Source organism: Leptosomus discolor, chromosome 1, assembly GCF_034619465.1.
Source record: "Leptosomus discolor isolate bLepDis1 chromosome 1, bLepDis1.hap2, whole genome shotgun sequence".
Classification (NCBI taxonomy): Eukaryota; Metazoa; Chordata; class Aves; order Leptosomiformes; family Leptosomidae; genus Leptosomus; species Leptosomus discolor.
In genome coordinates, this window is record NC_141391.1 from 50,948,372 (window position 1) to 50,966,748 (window position 18,377).

The 18,377-nt window shown below is 42.3% G+C and overlaps 1 protein-coding gene and 1 pseudogene across 1 annotated transcript; one reads left to right on the plus strand and one right to left on the minus strand.

Annotated features, from left to right (window-relative positions):
* Window positions 1–12,609: 12,609 nt before the first annotated feature.
* SLITRK1 (SLIT and NTRK like family member 1) lies at window positions 12,610–14,688 on the minus strand. Its single transcript, XM_009952143.2, has one exon. It carries the CDS (start codon window positions 14,686–14,688, stop codon window positions 12,610–12,612), a length of 2,079 nt encoding a protein of 692 aa, XP_009950445.2.
* Window positions 14,689–16,322: 1,634 nt separating this feature from the next.
* The window catches only part of LOC147416218 (uncharacterized), a 39,395-nt pseudogene continuing 37,340 nt past the window's right edge, over window positions 16,323–18,377 (plus strand).

Here is an 18,377-nt window from a genome sequence, read left to right on the forward strand (position 1 = left end):
CAGACTTTTGGGGAATTGTGGGTTGGGTTTTTTTTTTTCCAAATCATTGTCTATAAATTGTGTATGGTGGTTATGTTGTACAGACTTGTTCATGAGAGACAGAAGGCAGATGACATTTACTTTATTTAAAGCCATCACTGATATTTCTGAAACTGAGTAACTTAGGCCAATTCATTCTCATTTTAACTCTGCTTCTTGTAATCTTTTAATCTGAAGATAACAGGCCATATAGATAATTGCTATAAATCCAAAGATATTTCTAGTGACTTTAACTTAGAAACGGATTTTTCAATTTTCTTCTGAACCATGCAGGGGAACTTTTTTGTAAGTTTTGACTCTTCTTAACAATTAGTGCTTAAGTCTGTCAAGATCTCCACTATCCTTCTTATAACTTCAATATTGTTTTCAGGAGGAATGTTTAAACTTTTCTTCACCATGGACTTTTGTGTAATAGTATGCAATTTTATGCAATTAATATCACATGGATGCATGAAAGGAGAAGAAGAATACTTTCATTATCAGCCATCAGTATGATTTCTTTGAAACTGACATGACATTTCTGCATATATGAGCTCTTCCTGAGACAGAAAACTGCTTACATGGCTTTTCGGGTTTTCATTTGTGTTTTTAATATCCCTGGGATAGTCAGTATTCACCACCACACACACTTGCAAGATACAATCCAGAGCAAAGATGTCTGTGCTCAACAGGGCCCTTTTCTCATGGAGTCAGACTCTGCAAAGTGAGGAAAGGTCCCTTTGGGGTCTGAGAGCTCAGATGTATTGTTGAGCTGGTGCTTTCCAGATGTGCTGACTGCTGGGGCAAGGGGGAAGAGGGAAGAGGGAGAGGCCAGACACTTGAATTCTCTCCATTCTTTTCAGGAAGATCAATGAAATTATGTCATTTTATAGCACAGGAATATATGGTCCAAATGAAAGACTCAAAGTGTGGAATTAATTAGAGGAAATGTAACTCTTTATGGTTAATATATAGATATATATATTTAGACTAGATGCCCTAGATTCCTGTTGCGGTCAATGGAAAGAAATAAAACTTTTAAAGCATGCTTTATCTCTTTCTAAATCTGGATAAGGCTTATTTAGAGATTAAGACTTCCAAAAATAGGTGTCAAAATACAAACTAAGTATTTAAATTCCAGATACATTCAATAAAAAACTTGGTCTTGGCCAAAGCATAAATGACCGGTACCATTTGAGATGCCTTAGGGTATCTCAGACATCCAGGACACTCATGGAGCTGACAGGTATTACACAGGACCTGTGAAAAAAACTACAGCCTTCTAGAGTGGCAGCTAGAGGCCAGGTGGGATACCCCAGGAAACCCAAACTAATACTACATTTAAAAGTTGAGTTCCATGTTAGGTGTCTGTTTAAACTAAGATGAGACACTTTCTGTTCTTTATTGACTGTACTGACTAGACCTTTGATGACTGTAATAAGAGTTTAGACACTCAATTCACACCCATATGAGAGTAGTTAGTCACCTAGATTTAGTGTCTTAGTCTTCAGTTGAATAGTTCATCCAAAATATCACATGAACCTTCAAAGTTCCCATTTTTCTCCATTGACTGTGCAGAAAGCCAAAGGTGATTTGCTTAGCGGAAGGCTTCTACGCTGCAAATGTGAGAAATTCAGCAGAATGAGTATACTGAAACTCAGCTTCAGAACTTAATGATGAAAAAATCTCATCTGTTAATATGATGCACATAGTCTATAACCTGTGTTTTCAGGAACTTCAGATCTTTTTTCAGAATCAGTGCATCATAGAGAGAGAAGGAAAAAAATAAAAAAGATTCAGTATCTGGTTTCTTGGCCTCTGCCCTAATATTGTCAATTTAGCTTGTCAATTGCGGTTGTATCGACTTGTGTGCTTTACGGATTCTACCTAGAATTAAACTCATTCTGCAAACTCAGATACTACACAAAGTTCATGGCTTCTAAGTTTCAGTCACTACTGAATTAAATATTAAGGCTACTTTTCTAAGGAGGAGTCAGGCTTAGTTATTTTCTTCTTTCTCCTTTATTTACTGCTTATTTTTTTTAATTGGACTGATGTTAGTAAAATGAGCACTATTTTACTCTGTTTATTTGGGGCAATATTATATAAATTATTATTTATTTATTTCATAATTAAGCATACTCTGATATTATGAAAGCAAGTTAGCTGATATTTGTCTTATTCTGATCCCATTTGTATTGTACTAAATTGAGGATGTTCTCCTGAAGCCAATGGAGGGATGCTCTTGCAGAAAAAAAAAAAAATTAAAAAATCAGATTTTTATTGTTGTGGTTGTTGTTATTTTACTGGAATATTATCCTACTTCCCAATATGAATTAATGTAACATTAAATATTAATATGCTGTAAAAACTTTACAAGCAAATATATATCTGTCTGTGTCCTAATATTACAACAAACATCACCAAAAATAATCAATTGTGTGTGTCATCTGTAATATTTTGTTTTTCTTTTAATAAATTGTGATTTGACAGGGAAAACAAATATTTGAAGAATACTCTTTGGCTGCCTTCTTACATGTGTGTATTCTTATTTTTAATTGAAAGTTCCATCCTGAGGATGTTAATCATAAGTGTGAGATTCATCACACTTCACTTTAGTAATATAAAAGTTAAAAAGCTTAACTGTGATTTAGCTCACCCAACGATAGAATCTGCAATTCAGTTACAGACTTAGATGTCTAAATTCATGTGCTCACAATACAGCTGTTACAATTCAGCCAGGGAACGCTTAAGATGCCTTAACATAATCATTCATAACACTTAAGGTATGCTGAAGTATCTTGCCTGGACTCCAGCTGCCAGTCCAGAAAAGAAAAGGTGTTCAGCCTATGTAGGTACCCTAGGATGCCTTAAAGACTGTCTAAGCATGCACAACCCAAATAATATTTAAACTCTTTTTAAAATACAGTCCCAAATGTCTACCCTGAGTTCAAAGAGGACTGGATTATATCCGACTGCCATTGGTCACGGCTACAGCAATTTAAATTAAACATATTAACCCATTCTAGTAGTTTTAATATAAAATACTAGCCCACGTGACAAAAAAAAAATCTTATTTTTTATTGTTTTAATTAAACAAAAACTCTCATGGATATATTCTTGTCTGCTTATCCAGACAATGTCAGTCAAAACCAAAGGCAGGGCCATCAAAGGGGATTACAGATGTCAAACAGGATTTCTGAGAAGGAATTGTATAATCAAACCCTAGATAGCAGAAAGGAAGGGGGGAAATCGCAACAACAAAATCCCACAACTTTTAAGCCTATTAATGAATCTTTGAGTCAAATGCTGAGCCCACAGGATATACACTGTGCATATTCACACTTCTAAATGAGCAAGAAAGAGAATTAAATACTAGACTCAGAGTCCAAGTACAAATTGGCTCATGTTCACATTGCCAAGGGCTAGTCCCTTCTGTAGCAATTTTGTCTTGGACAGAGCTAGTGGAGAACTCCGAAAAAGAGCTAGGTTATGATATAACAGCTATTCAGCAGGGATTCTCCATTATGGATTATTTATTATGAAGTATAGCTCCAGTGCTTGAGTTCACTCAGGTCCTGGTTTCGTTAATTTAGCAGGATACAGGGTCCCATTCCAGCCAAAGAGGTATGGGCCACTTAGTCCAATGCAAAAGGACCTATGTCACACAATTATATTTACTAAATTTTCTCTTTCTTCCGCCAATGTTTGAAAATTTGGCACTGCATGAGAGATTAAGATGGATTCCTCATCAATCCAGACAGAGCAGGGATTTGCAACTGACTTTCTTCTCTGTATAGAAATAATTGGGTTTTTAATTTAGCAAACCCCGACACTTGGAAAAAGTGTTAATTCAGTGAAAACTATAGAAACGTATCTGTGGATGTGATTTAGTCTAAAAAAATATATGAAGCATATATGTTGATAATTTCGATTTGTGTTCTGTATCATGCTAGATATGATTAAGGCTCCATTAATACCAGTACTATCAACCCTTCTAGAGTGGTTACCTTAAATTTAGCATTCTTTACTAAATATCTTTATCATAAGCTTGTCGCTTCATAAGCATAAATGTATTGCTTTCAAATAACCAACTGCACTGATAAAATTCATGTAAATAAAACATATTGCAACATTATCTGACCAGTACTCTGTTAATGATGTATTAGTAGCCAGAACTTTAAAATGTGTAACCTATTTTTAAACCTTATTAGCAGAATTTTTTTCTTCACTCTCATTTCATTCTTAATTTCATCTATATAACATAATAAACATGCTCAGGTACAATACAAAGTGAAGCTAAGGATCCTTACGTTTTATTGTTTGGATTGGAACTTACAAATACTACAAATTTGTTCAAAGCACAAATGGGCCTAATTTAATATACATGTCTGCAACTGAGGTAGTAAGTTTTGGCAGAGAGCAATTTATGTATCTGTAGTAAGAAACACTTTCTTCCCAGCTTAATTTCTATACTGCCTTATTACAAGGCCCAAATCAACACCCTAATCATTATCCTAAATACACTGTCTCATTTATTTAATTCCAGAGGACTATTGACTTATAGTAAAATTTTAGTTAGTTAAGATCATTTTCCATTAATAGCAGCATAGTCATAGAAAGACCTTTCAAAACCATAAGCGCCTCCTGTTCCTATGGGCACCTTTAGCCAACGCCAGTAACGTCTTCCACTCTGCCCTTCAGACCTGCAATTCTTCCTGAATAATTTCAGCAAATCTGCAGGTGTTAGCACCTGTATTTAGTGCATTCCTTGTGTTCATTCTTATACTGTGTATCTACATTAAAGCACAAAAACACAAAGGGGAAAAAAAAGACAGAGAGAGAAGGAAAATAGGTTTGAGTGGTTTTCTCCCTATAGGATATATGCATCCTCATCTACTACAGGAAGTAAGAAAACAGAAAACCCTTAAACATGAAAGGTATCATTATTATTTTTACTGCTATTAATATTATTATTCTCTATCGCACATAATGTCATAGGGAAGAATACAATTTCTCATAGTGAACTAAGATTATTGCAATGGTGAAAATGCACCAAATAATTTAGAGAAATGTTTCTTTTTCCGTGGTTTAGAGGTATCCATCGACTTAGCTTTGTGAAGAATGTTTCCAGGAAAGGATCACCTTTTCATTCACACACTTATTTTTCAGCTACCATGATCTTCACCACATACCAGAGAGTATGTACTATACTTTTAGTAGATTCTGTTTATCGATATTTTCTTACCAAGTTAACTAAACCAGAGAAAATTCCACAATAAAGACACCTGATAAAATAACCTTTATAACCACAGTAACTAATTTTGAAACATTTCCTTCCTGAACTGTAACAGTGAAAAAAAACAAATATTGTTTTTATGCTTTCATTCTCTCATTTTATATCTAATAAGTTCTGACACTTCTCTCGAAAAGTCCATATTGCTTGTGGAGTGCCCAGTACACAATACTGCCAACTTTGTTGTGCCATATTTATCCTGGGCAATTTGATACATCCGTTCACAATATGACTAATAGTCTCTGGGGTCTAGCCACGTATGCTACGTCCTGCACTTAAATCTTTCTTACCATCTGTCTTCCCTTTAAGATATCTCATGTGAATAGTTGTTATTGTGTGTCCATAATTAAATTATATTTTTCCCTTTTCAATCCTCCTGTGAAAAAACACTTACAGTTTGGCACTTTCTCTTCATAAACCAGATTTATTCTGAAACCCTTTCCACTGTATTTTCTCATCTATTGCTATCATTTATCCCTCATTATGATCATCTTAATAGCTTCAATAATGACTACAACCCTGGAGTTTTGTATTCCTCATTTATATTTCAAGCTCGACCCAAGAACCAGTTATTTACTATTATGGTAGCAGCAACAACTGTCAGGATTTTTTGTTGTTGTTGCATTTTTGTTTCCTGAGCCTTCTATTACTTTATGATGTTTCTATTATAGTTATTGTTTACTACAGCAATTTCCAAAGGCATCAGCTGAAATAGGAGTTCCGTCCAATTTGAAAAGACAAAAATAAAATCCAAGTTAGGAAAACAGATGGAAAAAGTGTGGGATATATATGACCTAATCAATACACTCTAAAAATTAACAGTTGTCCTTTAAAAATTAGTTGCCATGTCTCGGCTAACAATCTCTGCTATAATTTATTTTGTATAATTTCAAGAGTTTGGTTTAGTTCTTATGTGCATTGAATTATCTGCAGTGCAGGTGTATGTAACTGAGCTACATTTAGGATTCAACTCCTCTGCCCATTCACAGACATACAGTGCCATTTGTGGTATCTTAAAGTACCTTGCTGGGCATCAGCTGACCATATGTCCTATGTGCCTTGAGCCTTTTCTGTCAGCACCGTGCAGACAGCTCAGATATCAAGTTAATTCAAATTGCTTACATGGACCAAGTGAACCAAGCCACCAGCCTCTCAGTGTAGATCTAGAGTTCAATTCAGTTGCTCCCACATGGATGTCTACTCCTATTTCATATACCTTTATGTATCCCACTGGGCTCCAGCTGCCACTCCAGAAACATATGAGTGTGTCTTAGTCCTTATTTTGTATCTACCAGCCCATGCTGGTATCTCATGCACGCATCTCAGATACTCCAGGACACCTCGTAGGGCACTATTGGCTTGTGCTAAGGCAGCTCATTCAAGCCCATCAAGCTAGGTGAGACAAATACCACCTACAGTCTAGGTTACATAGTGATCCAGAAAATGAGCCACATTTCCCATTTTTTTTTCCACTAGGCTATACTGCTTCTTAAATTCTTCATAGCTGTTTTGCATTACATTTTCCACTGGTCTCCAAAGATTTCATTGTGGCTTCCCAACCCATCTTTACTATTTGAATTCTCATTTAAAGAAAACAGAACCATTGTCTTCCCATTCTTTTGTTTTCATCAAGTCACATTTTAACGCACCTTGTTTGCTAAACTTCCCACTTGCACGAGGGTTGCATTTGATTCAGGGATGATAAAGTAACACAAACCAAGTATGAAAACCTATGCTTAGACATGCTTTGAGACCAAAGCTTGAAGAGTCTGTCTGAACAGTCATGATATCAATAAAAGTGATTACCAGCCAAGAGAATTTGTTCCACTGGCTTATTTGGAAATATCTGAGGGGGACCAATCTTGCTACCTAACGGAAAGGGAGAAGGAATGAAAAGGAGTTCTGATGGCAGCGATATTTCCATGGGGAAAATGCTAGAGCATTTTGCGCCACTGATACCACTAAAACAGTAGCACTTAAAGCAGTCATTCGCATAAGAGTCAACTCATCATCTTCTACAATGGGTTGTTTCTGTCCATTCTTCCCTCTGCAATGAATTTTCAGTCTTAGCCTTCAAGTGCTTGATGCAGGAGACTGCTATTTCCTTCAGGTGAATTTATGCTGACGTTGTCCCTCTCTCACATAACTGAAGAATGTATTTTACAAGTATACACAGAAACCGATTCAGAAACTTTAGCTGATAAATGAAACTGTTCAGCAGGACAGTATGTCAATTGACCTGGTAATTAATCTTAGAGAAGTAGTATTGATGAATCTCTTTTCTATTTCTCCATCTATAAGATATTATCATAAAAGTTTCTGAAACTCTCAGACAATTATGTTGAGTATCATCTTCTGTACAAGTCAACCCACTAAGGTACCATTGCTAAACATAATAATAATGAATGTAATGTAACACAATAGTTGCAACATCTTTCAGTCCACATGCTTTCCACTGCTAATACTCCTCTGTCTGGGAAAAGATGAGGACAATAAAAAAAAATCTTGTGATTTTGATTGGCCATGTCCATACTCCTAATACAGTTTAAACAGATTATACAAGCATCTGGGTGATTTTAGGGCAACCATAGTTTACCAACACAAACCATTAATCTTCACGTTCTGACTTGTTCCCAAATACCAGGTATTATGCAGCAGTCAGATCAGAAGTCCTGCCCATTTTATGGAAATTTCTGTACCATAAATCACAAAGAACTCCCACAAATTTGATCTACACAAACACATGGAGTTAAGATCCAGCCACAGAAATCGTCCTACTGCATGTATGTACCTATGGAAATTTTTCTAAATACAAAAGGATCTACCTGCTGAAGTCCACAATCATCTAAGAATGTTCACTTTCGATCACACATGAATAAAAATGTAGCCAAATCCCTCTGACTGACCCAAATACCATAAACAACTAGACTAAACTCAAACAAAACACCTCTTTGTTTTTCAACTGAACAAGCCACTGACAAAAACACAGAGAAAGCGGTTGTCCCTTTGCTAAGAGCTACCTGTTTTTGAGAGACTTTAACATTTGGGAGACCCACAAAACTTCTCACGGGTAATGGAAGCTAGAGATTACTGTGTTGAGAAGGAAGAGCATTTTGCAGCTTCTTGCTGCCCTATCTTTCATGCTAATGATTTTTGCCACCAGTTTAAGAAAGTGTGAAATGTTCACCTTTTGTCGTTAATGGCTGTTCTACCCAAGACTAGTACACAAAGGCTTTTCTTCTCCATCAGATAAAAACTGACCCTGCTCTTGCTAAACAGCAACAACAAAAAGTTTACATCACCTTAGTTTGCAAGCAGATCTGAAACAGTGTATTTTCAATGCAATGGCACTGAAGTTATAAAATAAGCTGGCACAACTAACAAATTTAGTAAATCAAAATAATAATGCATTCTTGTACAGCTCCAATAGTACATCTCTGCTCAAAATGATACATATCACTTATGTGTATTAATCTAAAATTTTATCAGGTTGCTTCTAGAGTTCCATTTGGTCTTCTGCAATGGCATACAAGAGGCTACCATGCATACGGGCATATATTTCTTTGGCAACAGTTTAAATTCTAGGCTATTCTTAGTTGAAGTGTTTGGAGAAAGTAATAAAAATTCTTAAAAAAAACTAAACAAGATACCTGTTCCTTTCCTGTCCGTCCTTCCTGAAACAGCAGATTACTGTGATTATTAAGAAGTGATAAAAGTAACTTAATGTGCTATATGTTGTATCTGAAGTTATGAGACTCTTTTTAAGGTAGCAGAAAAAATCGCACATATTTTGACACAACACGCATATTATATAGACTTCCATTGTTAGAAGTATTGTCACGACAGTTAGGCTTTATAAAAATTAAGGAAACATTTAATTATTTTTTTTGTTATCTTTGACACCATATAGCTAAACATATTTAATGCATTTGCCCTTCACTCTCCTTTAATACATTCTCAATCATCCCTTTTCTTTCTTTTATTTTTCTCTTTGGTTGAGTGTTTTCTTTTGATAAAAATAACCTTGGAAGGTTATTTTACCTTATAACATGCAAATAAGATAAACATCATAATTCAAAGCCTGGTAATTATTACATGATCTCAGAGAGTTAGGTGATCTATGTGACTTAAAGGCGAGCGTCCGCAAGACAGAAGAACTAATCATGTGAATATTAAAATCAGTAAATGGCATAGAAAAAGAAAGGGTCATTCTGTTATTTCCCCCCAACCCCAACCTAGAAACAGGATGATAAATGCATATCTTCAACACTTCAATTGAGCTGGCATTTCTATTTAAGGGTGCCAGTAAACGAGCACTTTAAGGAAAGTAAATGAGCAAAGTTACAAGTTTATGCTACTTCTCAAGGATGACAAATAAAATGACATATATTCAGCATCATATTCTCTGGAATGCACGCATGTCTGATCTCAGTCAGTGATCTGACATCTTTAATTTACTGTATCTTTTATCTTCTGTAACAGAGCTTGGAACATAACTATGATTTTTTTAGCATTGGATGTATCCTTAATGCTCTCAGTTCTTCAGTTTTATCACCACAATATCGTGGAGAAGGCAGCAAGTCTTATGGTCATTTAGGGGGGCACTGGCTTATTCTTAAGTGGGTTTTTTGACTATGCCTAAACTAAAGTTGATGGCCTCCCCGAGGACGGAAATACTGGCTCACATGTAAATGAATTTTCTTTTTCTTTTCAATGTGCTAGATTGCACAATGCATAATGGCAAACTAGTGCCTCTACTGCCATCACTTTGTCTTACACAGAATGTCCTGGCAGAGCAATCAGCTTAACAAAGAAGCAAGGGGGAATAAAGAGCCCTCGAAATAGGAACCGTTTGTGTAGTTAAGAAGGGACATCCTGTTTTCAGAGCTACACAACCAAACTCGAGGTGTTTTCTAGGAGACTGCAGATCTTTCCACAGTGATAAAGGATTCAGGAAGAATTATCTATTCCCCACGTTTAATAGTTCATGAACACCCAAGATCAGGCTTCTCCCTCATTTTCAAGAGTGTATCTATTGCAACGGGTATGTACATACGTCTGTTTTCCCATCGCATATCCCAAAGGTGGGCATTTTCTATAAAGCAAACCGAACCAGTATTTGAAGTTTAGCAAGTCCCTTATGGTGTTTTACTCTTTAAAAGGATTCTCTGCCTGGAGAAAGCCAGAAGCAACGTGACTGAAATTCTCCATATCTCCACTGGGACTTGAGATGTGAGTTACAAGTGATTTGCAGGGGCTTTCGCCTTTACAGGTTTTGCTGAGTTTAGGGGCACTTTCCCTTACAGGAACGGGATCAAATGCGAGCTGCCTGAAGTCCAACTGCAGCACTGCGCCGTGGTTTTGGGGTTGGTTGGGTTTTTTTTTTTTTTTTTTTCAGTATTTAATATCAAAGGGTGCAGCTACCCAGAGCAGGAATGGGAAAGTCCCTTTGCTAATTAGTTTCCCCCCTTGCAGCAGCTGCTGGAGCCCAGCCGCCGGCAGGAGCCCCGCCTTGCCGGCAGTCCGGCGAGCTGCCTGCGGGCCTCGAGTGCTGACCGGTGAAATCCGGCTCCGGCTTAATGAGAGCGAGCTAGGCAGAGTCAATTAAATCAAATTCCCACTAACAGCCCTAATATATCTGCAGTGTGTGCAGCAGAGGCGGCGGCAGCGGCAGCAGCGAGAGATTCACAGTATTAATAAAGGGATTCACTGCCGCATTGGAAAAAAAAAAAAAAAAAAAAAAAAAAAAAAAAAAAAAAAAAAAGGAGGCAAGGGAGAGTGGATGAGGCAGGAAACTTCTGTGTGTTATTTACATCGGTGAAGGGGTGAGGCAAGGGTGTTTGTGCCTCTGCGTGTGAATGAATGAGAGAGAGGAAGGGAGGGAAGGAGGGAAAGAGAGAGAGGGAGAGAAACACAGAGCACTGAAAGGAGGCTCTGTCCCCTAAACCCAAATAACCCACTTGCAAGAACTGATGCTGGAAAAATGGTAAGGACCCGGAGTTGAAAACATTTTCACTTTAATACTGAAAAAATATGCCATTATAAAATCCTCGAATAGAATTAGTAAGTTTCACTTGCTTCCTCAGTTCTGGTTTCCTCAAGTTATAGTAAGATTTACAACAGCACAGAATTTTCTACCATTAAACTTTGCAGCCTAAGCTCTAGAGTGACATTAATTGGTCATGCTTAACTGCCTTGGATTTTTTTTTTCTTATGTTTACACTGTTACCATAATAGAAATCAAGGGTACTAATTTTTACATTCAGATGGAAAGGCAATACTGAATATGTATATTGAAAAAGAAGAGAGAGAAAATAAAACCAAGGCCTGCCCCCCCCCCCCCAAAAAATCGAAACAACCCACCATCAACAAAGCAAATCTCTCCCAGCAAAGTAATTCCCGCCAAAAAAAAAAAAAAAAAAAAAAAAAAAAAAAAAAAAAAAAATCCAATGAGAATATTCATGCAACTATGTCTTAAATTAAACCTTTACAATTTTTTCCACGGTAAAAGTACGATCTCTACTGCCTATTGATCACACAAAAATGGCGAAATGGCACTTTTTATTATTATACTGTATTTCGTATATAGAAGGTTTGATACGAAGGGACTTATCAGGTAAGAGGGATGATGGCGTGAACTAGACGCTGCTTCCAGTCGGGGGCTGGAGCGTCCCTGGGGTGCGTTGTATCCATGCGAGCCATGCAGCACTTTTTTTTTTTTTTTTTCTTTTTTTTTTTTTTGTCCATTTGTCTGTTTGTTTCGGAGTCGGAGTCATTTATTTACATTACATTCATGCCTTCGTGCAACTTTCCACTCCTGCTTTGCTGCCAGGAGGAGGCCGACACCAGCCTTTCCTCCGCCCCTCTCCTCTTCCCGGCCTCTCGGAGAGGGGTCGGTCCACAAGGGAAGAGGGCAAAAAAGCAAACCAAACCCCAACACAATAGAACAAAAGCCCAACAAAACCAGGAGCCGTGTTTCGCCCTGCCGGAGCTGAAGGAAGCGGGTCCTCCCTTGTCCGTTGCTGCCCCGGAGGCGCACGGGCGGGGGATGTGCCCACCGAGCCGGGCTGCGCGGAGCTGCGGGGTTGCGCCCCCAACTGCGCACTGGGCCTCGGTGCTCTCTGATGGGGGGCGTGAAGAGGGGCGTGTGTGTGTGTTTCGTTTCTCACAAAAGGTAGCCGAGGTGCAGAGCCGTCCCCGGCCGGCGCCTGCCGCTCCACCGGCCGGAGCGCGAAGGGCCGGACCCGGGTGGCGGCCGGTCCCGGGCGGCGACCGCCCCCGCCCCGCCCGCCGCCTCAATCCGACAGGGAGTGGGAGCCGCAGTCGTAAACCCTGTGGGCCCCGTCGGCGCTGTAGGGCCCGTTGTGCCAGTAGGACGAGTCGCAGACCGTCTGCAAAGAGTTGATTTCGGATGCAGAGGAGTTGGCATCCCTCCTCTTGGACCGCTTTCTGTTCCTCAGGATGAACACCAGCATGCCAACCACCGTGAAGGCAGAGGTCACAAAAACCAGCAGGAGCCCCGGCACCAGCACCGAAATAGAGACCCGGCTGGTCTCCAAGTACGAGTTGGAGTGAGTACCTGTCTCCGTCAACCCAGTGCTGTTTTTGTTAGTAGAAGTTAATGTGGGTGAAATTTTTAACTGAGGGCAAATCACATCGTTGGAGAGAGATTCAAAATCCTCCTTGAAGAAATCTTCAGGTGACTCACACCTCAGGTCGCTCATAATCACCTTGGGACGCAGCATCTCTGCCCACTGTTTGAAAGGCACGATAGGGCAAGTACAGTCCCACGGGTTGCCGTGCAGGTCGATCTGGGTGATGGAGGTGAGCTGGTCCAGCACCCCCACCACTGGGAGGTACATGAAATAATTGTTGTGTATGCTCAACTTGGAAAGCGAGACCCCAGCGAACACGTCTACTGGGAGAGACCTCAGCAGGTTGTTGTTGAGGATGAGGACTCTCAGTTTGGGCATCGCGTTAAAGGTGCCGGGCATGATCAGCTGGATCCCATTAAACTCCACGTTCAGATACTCCAAGTTTTGCAGCCCAGCGAACTTCTCCCGAGACAGGGTGTCTAAGTAGTTGCTATCCATGTAGAGCCATCGGAGATCGAAGAGGTTCTTGAAGGTGTTGTTCTCGACGGTGGCGATGTTGTTGTTGCCCAGATCAAGTAAATTAAGTTTCCGGTAATCCAGAAAGTGAGATTTCCTGATGGTGTGTATTTTGTTGTCTCTCAGAAACAGCTCCTGCACATTGGACGGCTTGGGCTTCAAATCCACCAAGCTGCTCACATTCCTGTCATTGCAATTAACCTTTAAACCCGAGCCAGGGATCTGATCACAGCTGCAGATCTGCGGGCAGGACACGGTCGTTGGTAGCTTGCTCTTCCCGTTAACTGTCGACACAGCAGCAGTGGGTCTGGTCTTGATTTGCCAGTTGACAGGAATCTTTGTACCTCCGTTTGGACCAGATCCTGGCGTGGCAGGGTCTTCTTTGCCATGTATTTTAAAGGGGGTTGGAATGGGACCAGGATCACAGGTTTCTTCTTCGGCAGGGGGAGCAGCTAGGCTAGAATCCACTCTGCTCTTTTTGCACAGCTCTTGCTCTGTGGTCTCATTTAAATCTTTGCCCTGCAACCTAGTGGGAGCCTCACAAATCACTCTGCCGATCAAAGCGTTTTTGGGTATATTTTCCAACCATTCCTTCAACGACAGCAGATCACAAGTGCAGTCCCAGGGGTTATCCTCTAGCAGGATTTCAGCAATGCCTGGGATCTGCTCCAGGACCTCTTCGTAAGGCAAGGTTTTAAGACGGTTTCCCCGGAGGTCGAGGTGGGTGATCGGCACATACTGAAACACGTTGGGGGGCAAGGTGCTGATGAGATTGTCATTTAAAATCAGCACCTCTAGCTTGTTTAAGTCCCTAAATGCTCCCGGGTCAATATCCCGCAATAGATTAAAATCTGCCTGGAGATATTCCAGATCGTCCAGCCCCAGGAAAGTCTGCTTCCTGAACGATTTGATCTTGTTGTTGTTTATGTGCAAGCGTTTCACCAGCTGCAGCCCGAGAAAAGCCCCAGGAACAATCTCATGCAAACCGTTGTTTTCCATGTGCAAACTGACTGCATTGTAAAAGTTAGCAAACTCATTAGGGAAAAGTCGAGTCAGGGAATTGCCATGCAGGAATAAATGGTAAAACTGGGAAGTTGGGGCGGTGAAATGTTGCAGGCTGGTAAATCCCTTTTTCTCACAGTCTACGTGCAAATCCCCTTCTATCTCGTTGCAGGCACAGATCTTCTCTTTGCAAACGTCCCCTGTAACGTTTCCAGCAGCAAAACAAAGAGACGTCTCCAGCAACAGAATCCAAAGCAGCATTTTTAAACCGAGCAATTCATTCCCGATCTCATCACAAAGTAACAGCAACCATCCTCCTCACGCGGAAAGCAATTCCAGTTCATTCAATACGTGAAATGTCCGAACCACCACCAAAGGGGGGATAAAAAAAAAAAAAAAATGTGGGGAGGGGGAGCAGGGAGGGTCGGCAGAGGGGGGGACTCTTTCTTTTCTCCTCTCTCCCTCTCTCCCCCCCCACGTACAACTGCAACAGCCCAGATTCCAGTCAATAATTATATCCAGAAACTCTCCAGGCACGTACTGCAAGGCACGCAAAAAAAAAAAAAAAAAAAAAAAAAAAGAAGTAGAAGGGGAAAAAAAAAAATAAAAATCCCCTCCTCGATCCCCCCTCCCTGACGCTTCCCGGGGAGCTAAGCGGAGGTCTGCCGGCCGGGCTGGCTCAGCGGCACGGCCGCGGTGCTGCTAGCCACCGGCCGCCGCTGCATGCCAGAGGGGCGCAGGCGGGAGCGCGGCGGTGGCCGCGGGGGCTGCCGCTGCGCGCGCGCGGCTCCGCGCCGGACTGACCTTGCCGCGCGGCCGCGGAGCCCGCGCTCCTCGCCCGCCGCCCCGCCGGGCGCTGTCCAGCGCCCCGGTGCTGAAAGCTGCCCCCCAGCCTCAGGCGCGGGCCGCCGAGCCGCCGGCGCTGCGCGGCTCCTGTCCCCGCTGCACTGCGCGGCTGCCCATGCCGGGGCTGCCGGCGGCCGGAGCTGCCGCGGGGCCGGAGCCGCCCGCCCGCCCGCCCGCCCGCGCCGCGCCGCGCCTCGCCTCGCCTCGCCTCGCCTCGCCTCGCCTCGCCCTGCCGGCCGCGCTGCCTCCCCTCCTCGCTCGCTCGCTCTTCTTTCGTTTTTCTTCCGCTGCTGCCGAGCCGCACGCTCGCACACACTCACATGCACGCAGAGGGAGAGTTGCTAAGAGGCTCTGCTCGTTTCAACCTGGTGCACTCTGAAAGATCTGACACCCTCTGCTGAGCTGCAGTGGCAAAAATCCATCTGCTGAGGGAATGCTGGAGAAAAAAAAAAAATCAATCCACGTACAGGGCAAGCGTTAAAAACGTTGGCATCAAAAGCTGTCGATCTATTTAGATGCTTTCTCCTAGATAGATTATTTAATTTATTTCTTTTCTTTTAAGATGGAAAGTTTAGCATTCCGAGTTCCTTGTTGCCCCCATTCACACACATTCACACCTGCACGAGCCGGTGAGGAAGGTGCGTTTGCCTTATTGTATTTCCCAATGGCTTGGACAGAATTAGTGTCAGGGTGTCAAGCGAACAGCACTTTGAGGTAATTATTCTGCACGCCATATTTATCATTCCTTTAAATGCACTTCTTCCTCCCCTGCAGTCTATAGTGTTTCATGCTGGATTTCGTCTCTTGCTGGCGTTCCCTATGCAATGTTGAACCGTGGATTATTGCATTTTATATATATATACACACATATATATAATTTAGATGGTCACAGAGAAGTAGGGGGTAGGGAGGAGGGGATTGCTGCACTGTTAGCAATTCACGCTACCTGTTCACACAGAGTGTAGTGTCTCCCTTAAGGAGGGGTGGAGAGGGTTGAAACTGACAGTTGTGCATCTTGACATTCTTATCTCTTATATAAAAATCTAAAGATGCACCTATGTACATGCATAGATATTTCTCTAGGGATGCTCCTAATGTCCTCTCTGTGGAAATACAGCGGCTGTTGGCTGTTTCCCTCGACCCTTCCCTCCCCTTCCCCCCCCCCCCCCCGCCCCCCCCCCCCCCCCCCCCCCCCGCCGCCCTTTCCAGCTCCCACCCTCCTGACAAAAGAGATTACACAGCGGAAAAATCGGTGCCTGGCCTTAAAGGAAGGAGCCAAGCATACAAAAGTTTCTGCATCATTTGGACGGGGTTCAGATGCCTACAAGCGAAGAACCAGTTGCACCTCTGGTGGTGCAAGTGGAAACCCGCGTTTCCCCCTGCCTTGTCAAATCGCACTGAGGAGGAGGAGAAGGAGGAGGAGGACGAGGAGGAGGAGGACGAGGAGGAGGACGAGGAGGAGGACGAGGACGAGGCGGGGGCGGGAGAGGCAGCCCGGCCGCCGGGTGCCTTCTGCAGCCCGGGGCTGTACCTCTCCCGTCCGGCGCCGCTGGTGAACTTTGCGGCATACTGGTAGGGGGGGGGGGGGGGGGGATGTAACCGCGGGAGTGGGCTGGAGGAGGGTTATTTATAGGGAAAGACAAGGAGCCATATGGAGCCTGCACCCCCTGGTCCCGGCGGCATGCTAATTTGGTCAAAGCTTTTCCCTGGTTGCCGCTTGCAAGTAAATTAGACATCCTGCCGATGATGATCTTATCAAATTAATGTAATTAGACCACAGGCAAGTTACAACCGTTACCGTAGGCATGTTGGGTCCCCAGGATGAAGATCTGGCCTTTCGGTTCGTTACGGTGGGCAGGGACTACAGAGGTAGGGGGGAACGGGGAGAGGAAATGGGACAGGAGGAGGAAACAAAACAGACAAAAAGAGAGAAATCCTGGCCCTGAAAAAGTCTGCCCAATAAATTACAAACGGGCCAGAAGAGATAAAATGCCACTGAGACAGAAAGCACTACAAGAAATATATTAGTGGTTTCATTAGGAAAAAAAAAGAAGGAAGGAAACTTGGCGCCACGTTGAGGCGCATTAATTCATTTCTCCTGAAGGTTTCTTTGACTGTCTCTCCGTGATGTCGGGGGGGGGGGGGGTGGGGGGGGTGGGGGTGGCGGGGGTGGGGGGGGGTGCGTGTGCTAGGCTGCCTGGAAACCTTCCGTGGATCAAAAACTGCAGCCTCGAAGTGCAAGAGGAGCCAGAGGCAGGCAACCTCCCAGGAAACTATGGAGTGAGGCATCAGAGTCAGGGGAAGGGGCAAGGGTAGGGATGGGAGTCGAGGCAGGGGACCCACTCACCAGGTGTCTGTGGGAGCTACAAGATGACCATGAGTAAAGTCTCCGGAGAGGAAAGGCTGAAAATCTGGAGCCTGGTGAATGCTCATTGGGATGTAGGGCAGGAGGACTAAAGGGCTTGTTCCTCTCCCACCTTAGAATAAAGTTTCTGAGCATTTTTACCTTCATGCTATTAAAATTGCTCAGACACCGTAAAAACAATCAAAATGCCACCAAAGGACCTGAACATTAACAAGATATTAAATAAATAAATACGAATCGAATAAGAGAAACGAGACGATGACCTGTTTTCAAAACATGAAGGACAAACTGCCTGCTTCTTCCAAGTGATCTGCTGAGAGGTGGGAACCAGGAGAAGCCATCTGGGGTCTAGAATTTCAAAGTGGGGAAAAAAAAAGTATAAAATCCGCCAGAAGTTATGAGAGTGTTTATGGGTGCTGTCTAACTTCCAAAGGAGTAGGTAAGGAACCCACTGTCTTCTTAGCTGTACTGTATACTTTGGAACTATATAGAGAGATTTATGTCTCGTATATGTACGAGAGAGCATCTGCCATGCAAAGGTTGCATGCATGTAGAAAACAAGTTAGAGAAGAAGAAAAGCAACATAATCTATTTTAGATTTGGCATCTGAATTTTCGGTTCTGTAAGTCCAGTTACACAGGAAAGCTGTGTCAGGGCCAGGAAATTAATCTATCGTTACCCAGTGCCATAATCCTAAATTTCTAGATTTCCACATCTTCTCGAACTAAGTTTGGAAAAA

Coding starts and splice junctions, on each gene's coding strand:
- SLITRK1 (XM_009952143.2), bottom strand. CDS start 14,688: ATGCTGCTTTGGATTCTGTTGCTGGAGACGTCTCTTTGTTTTGCTGCT.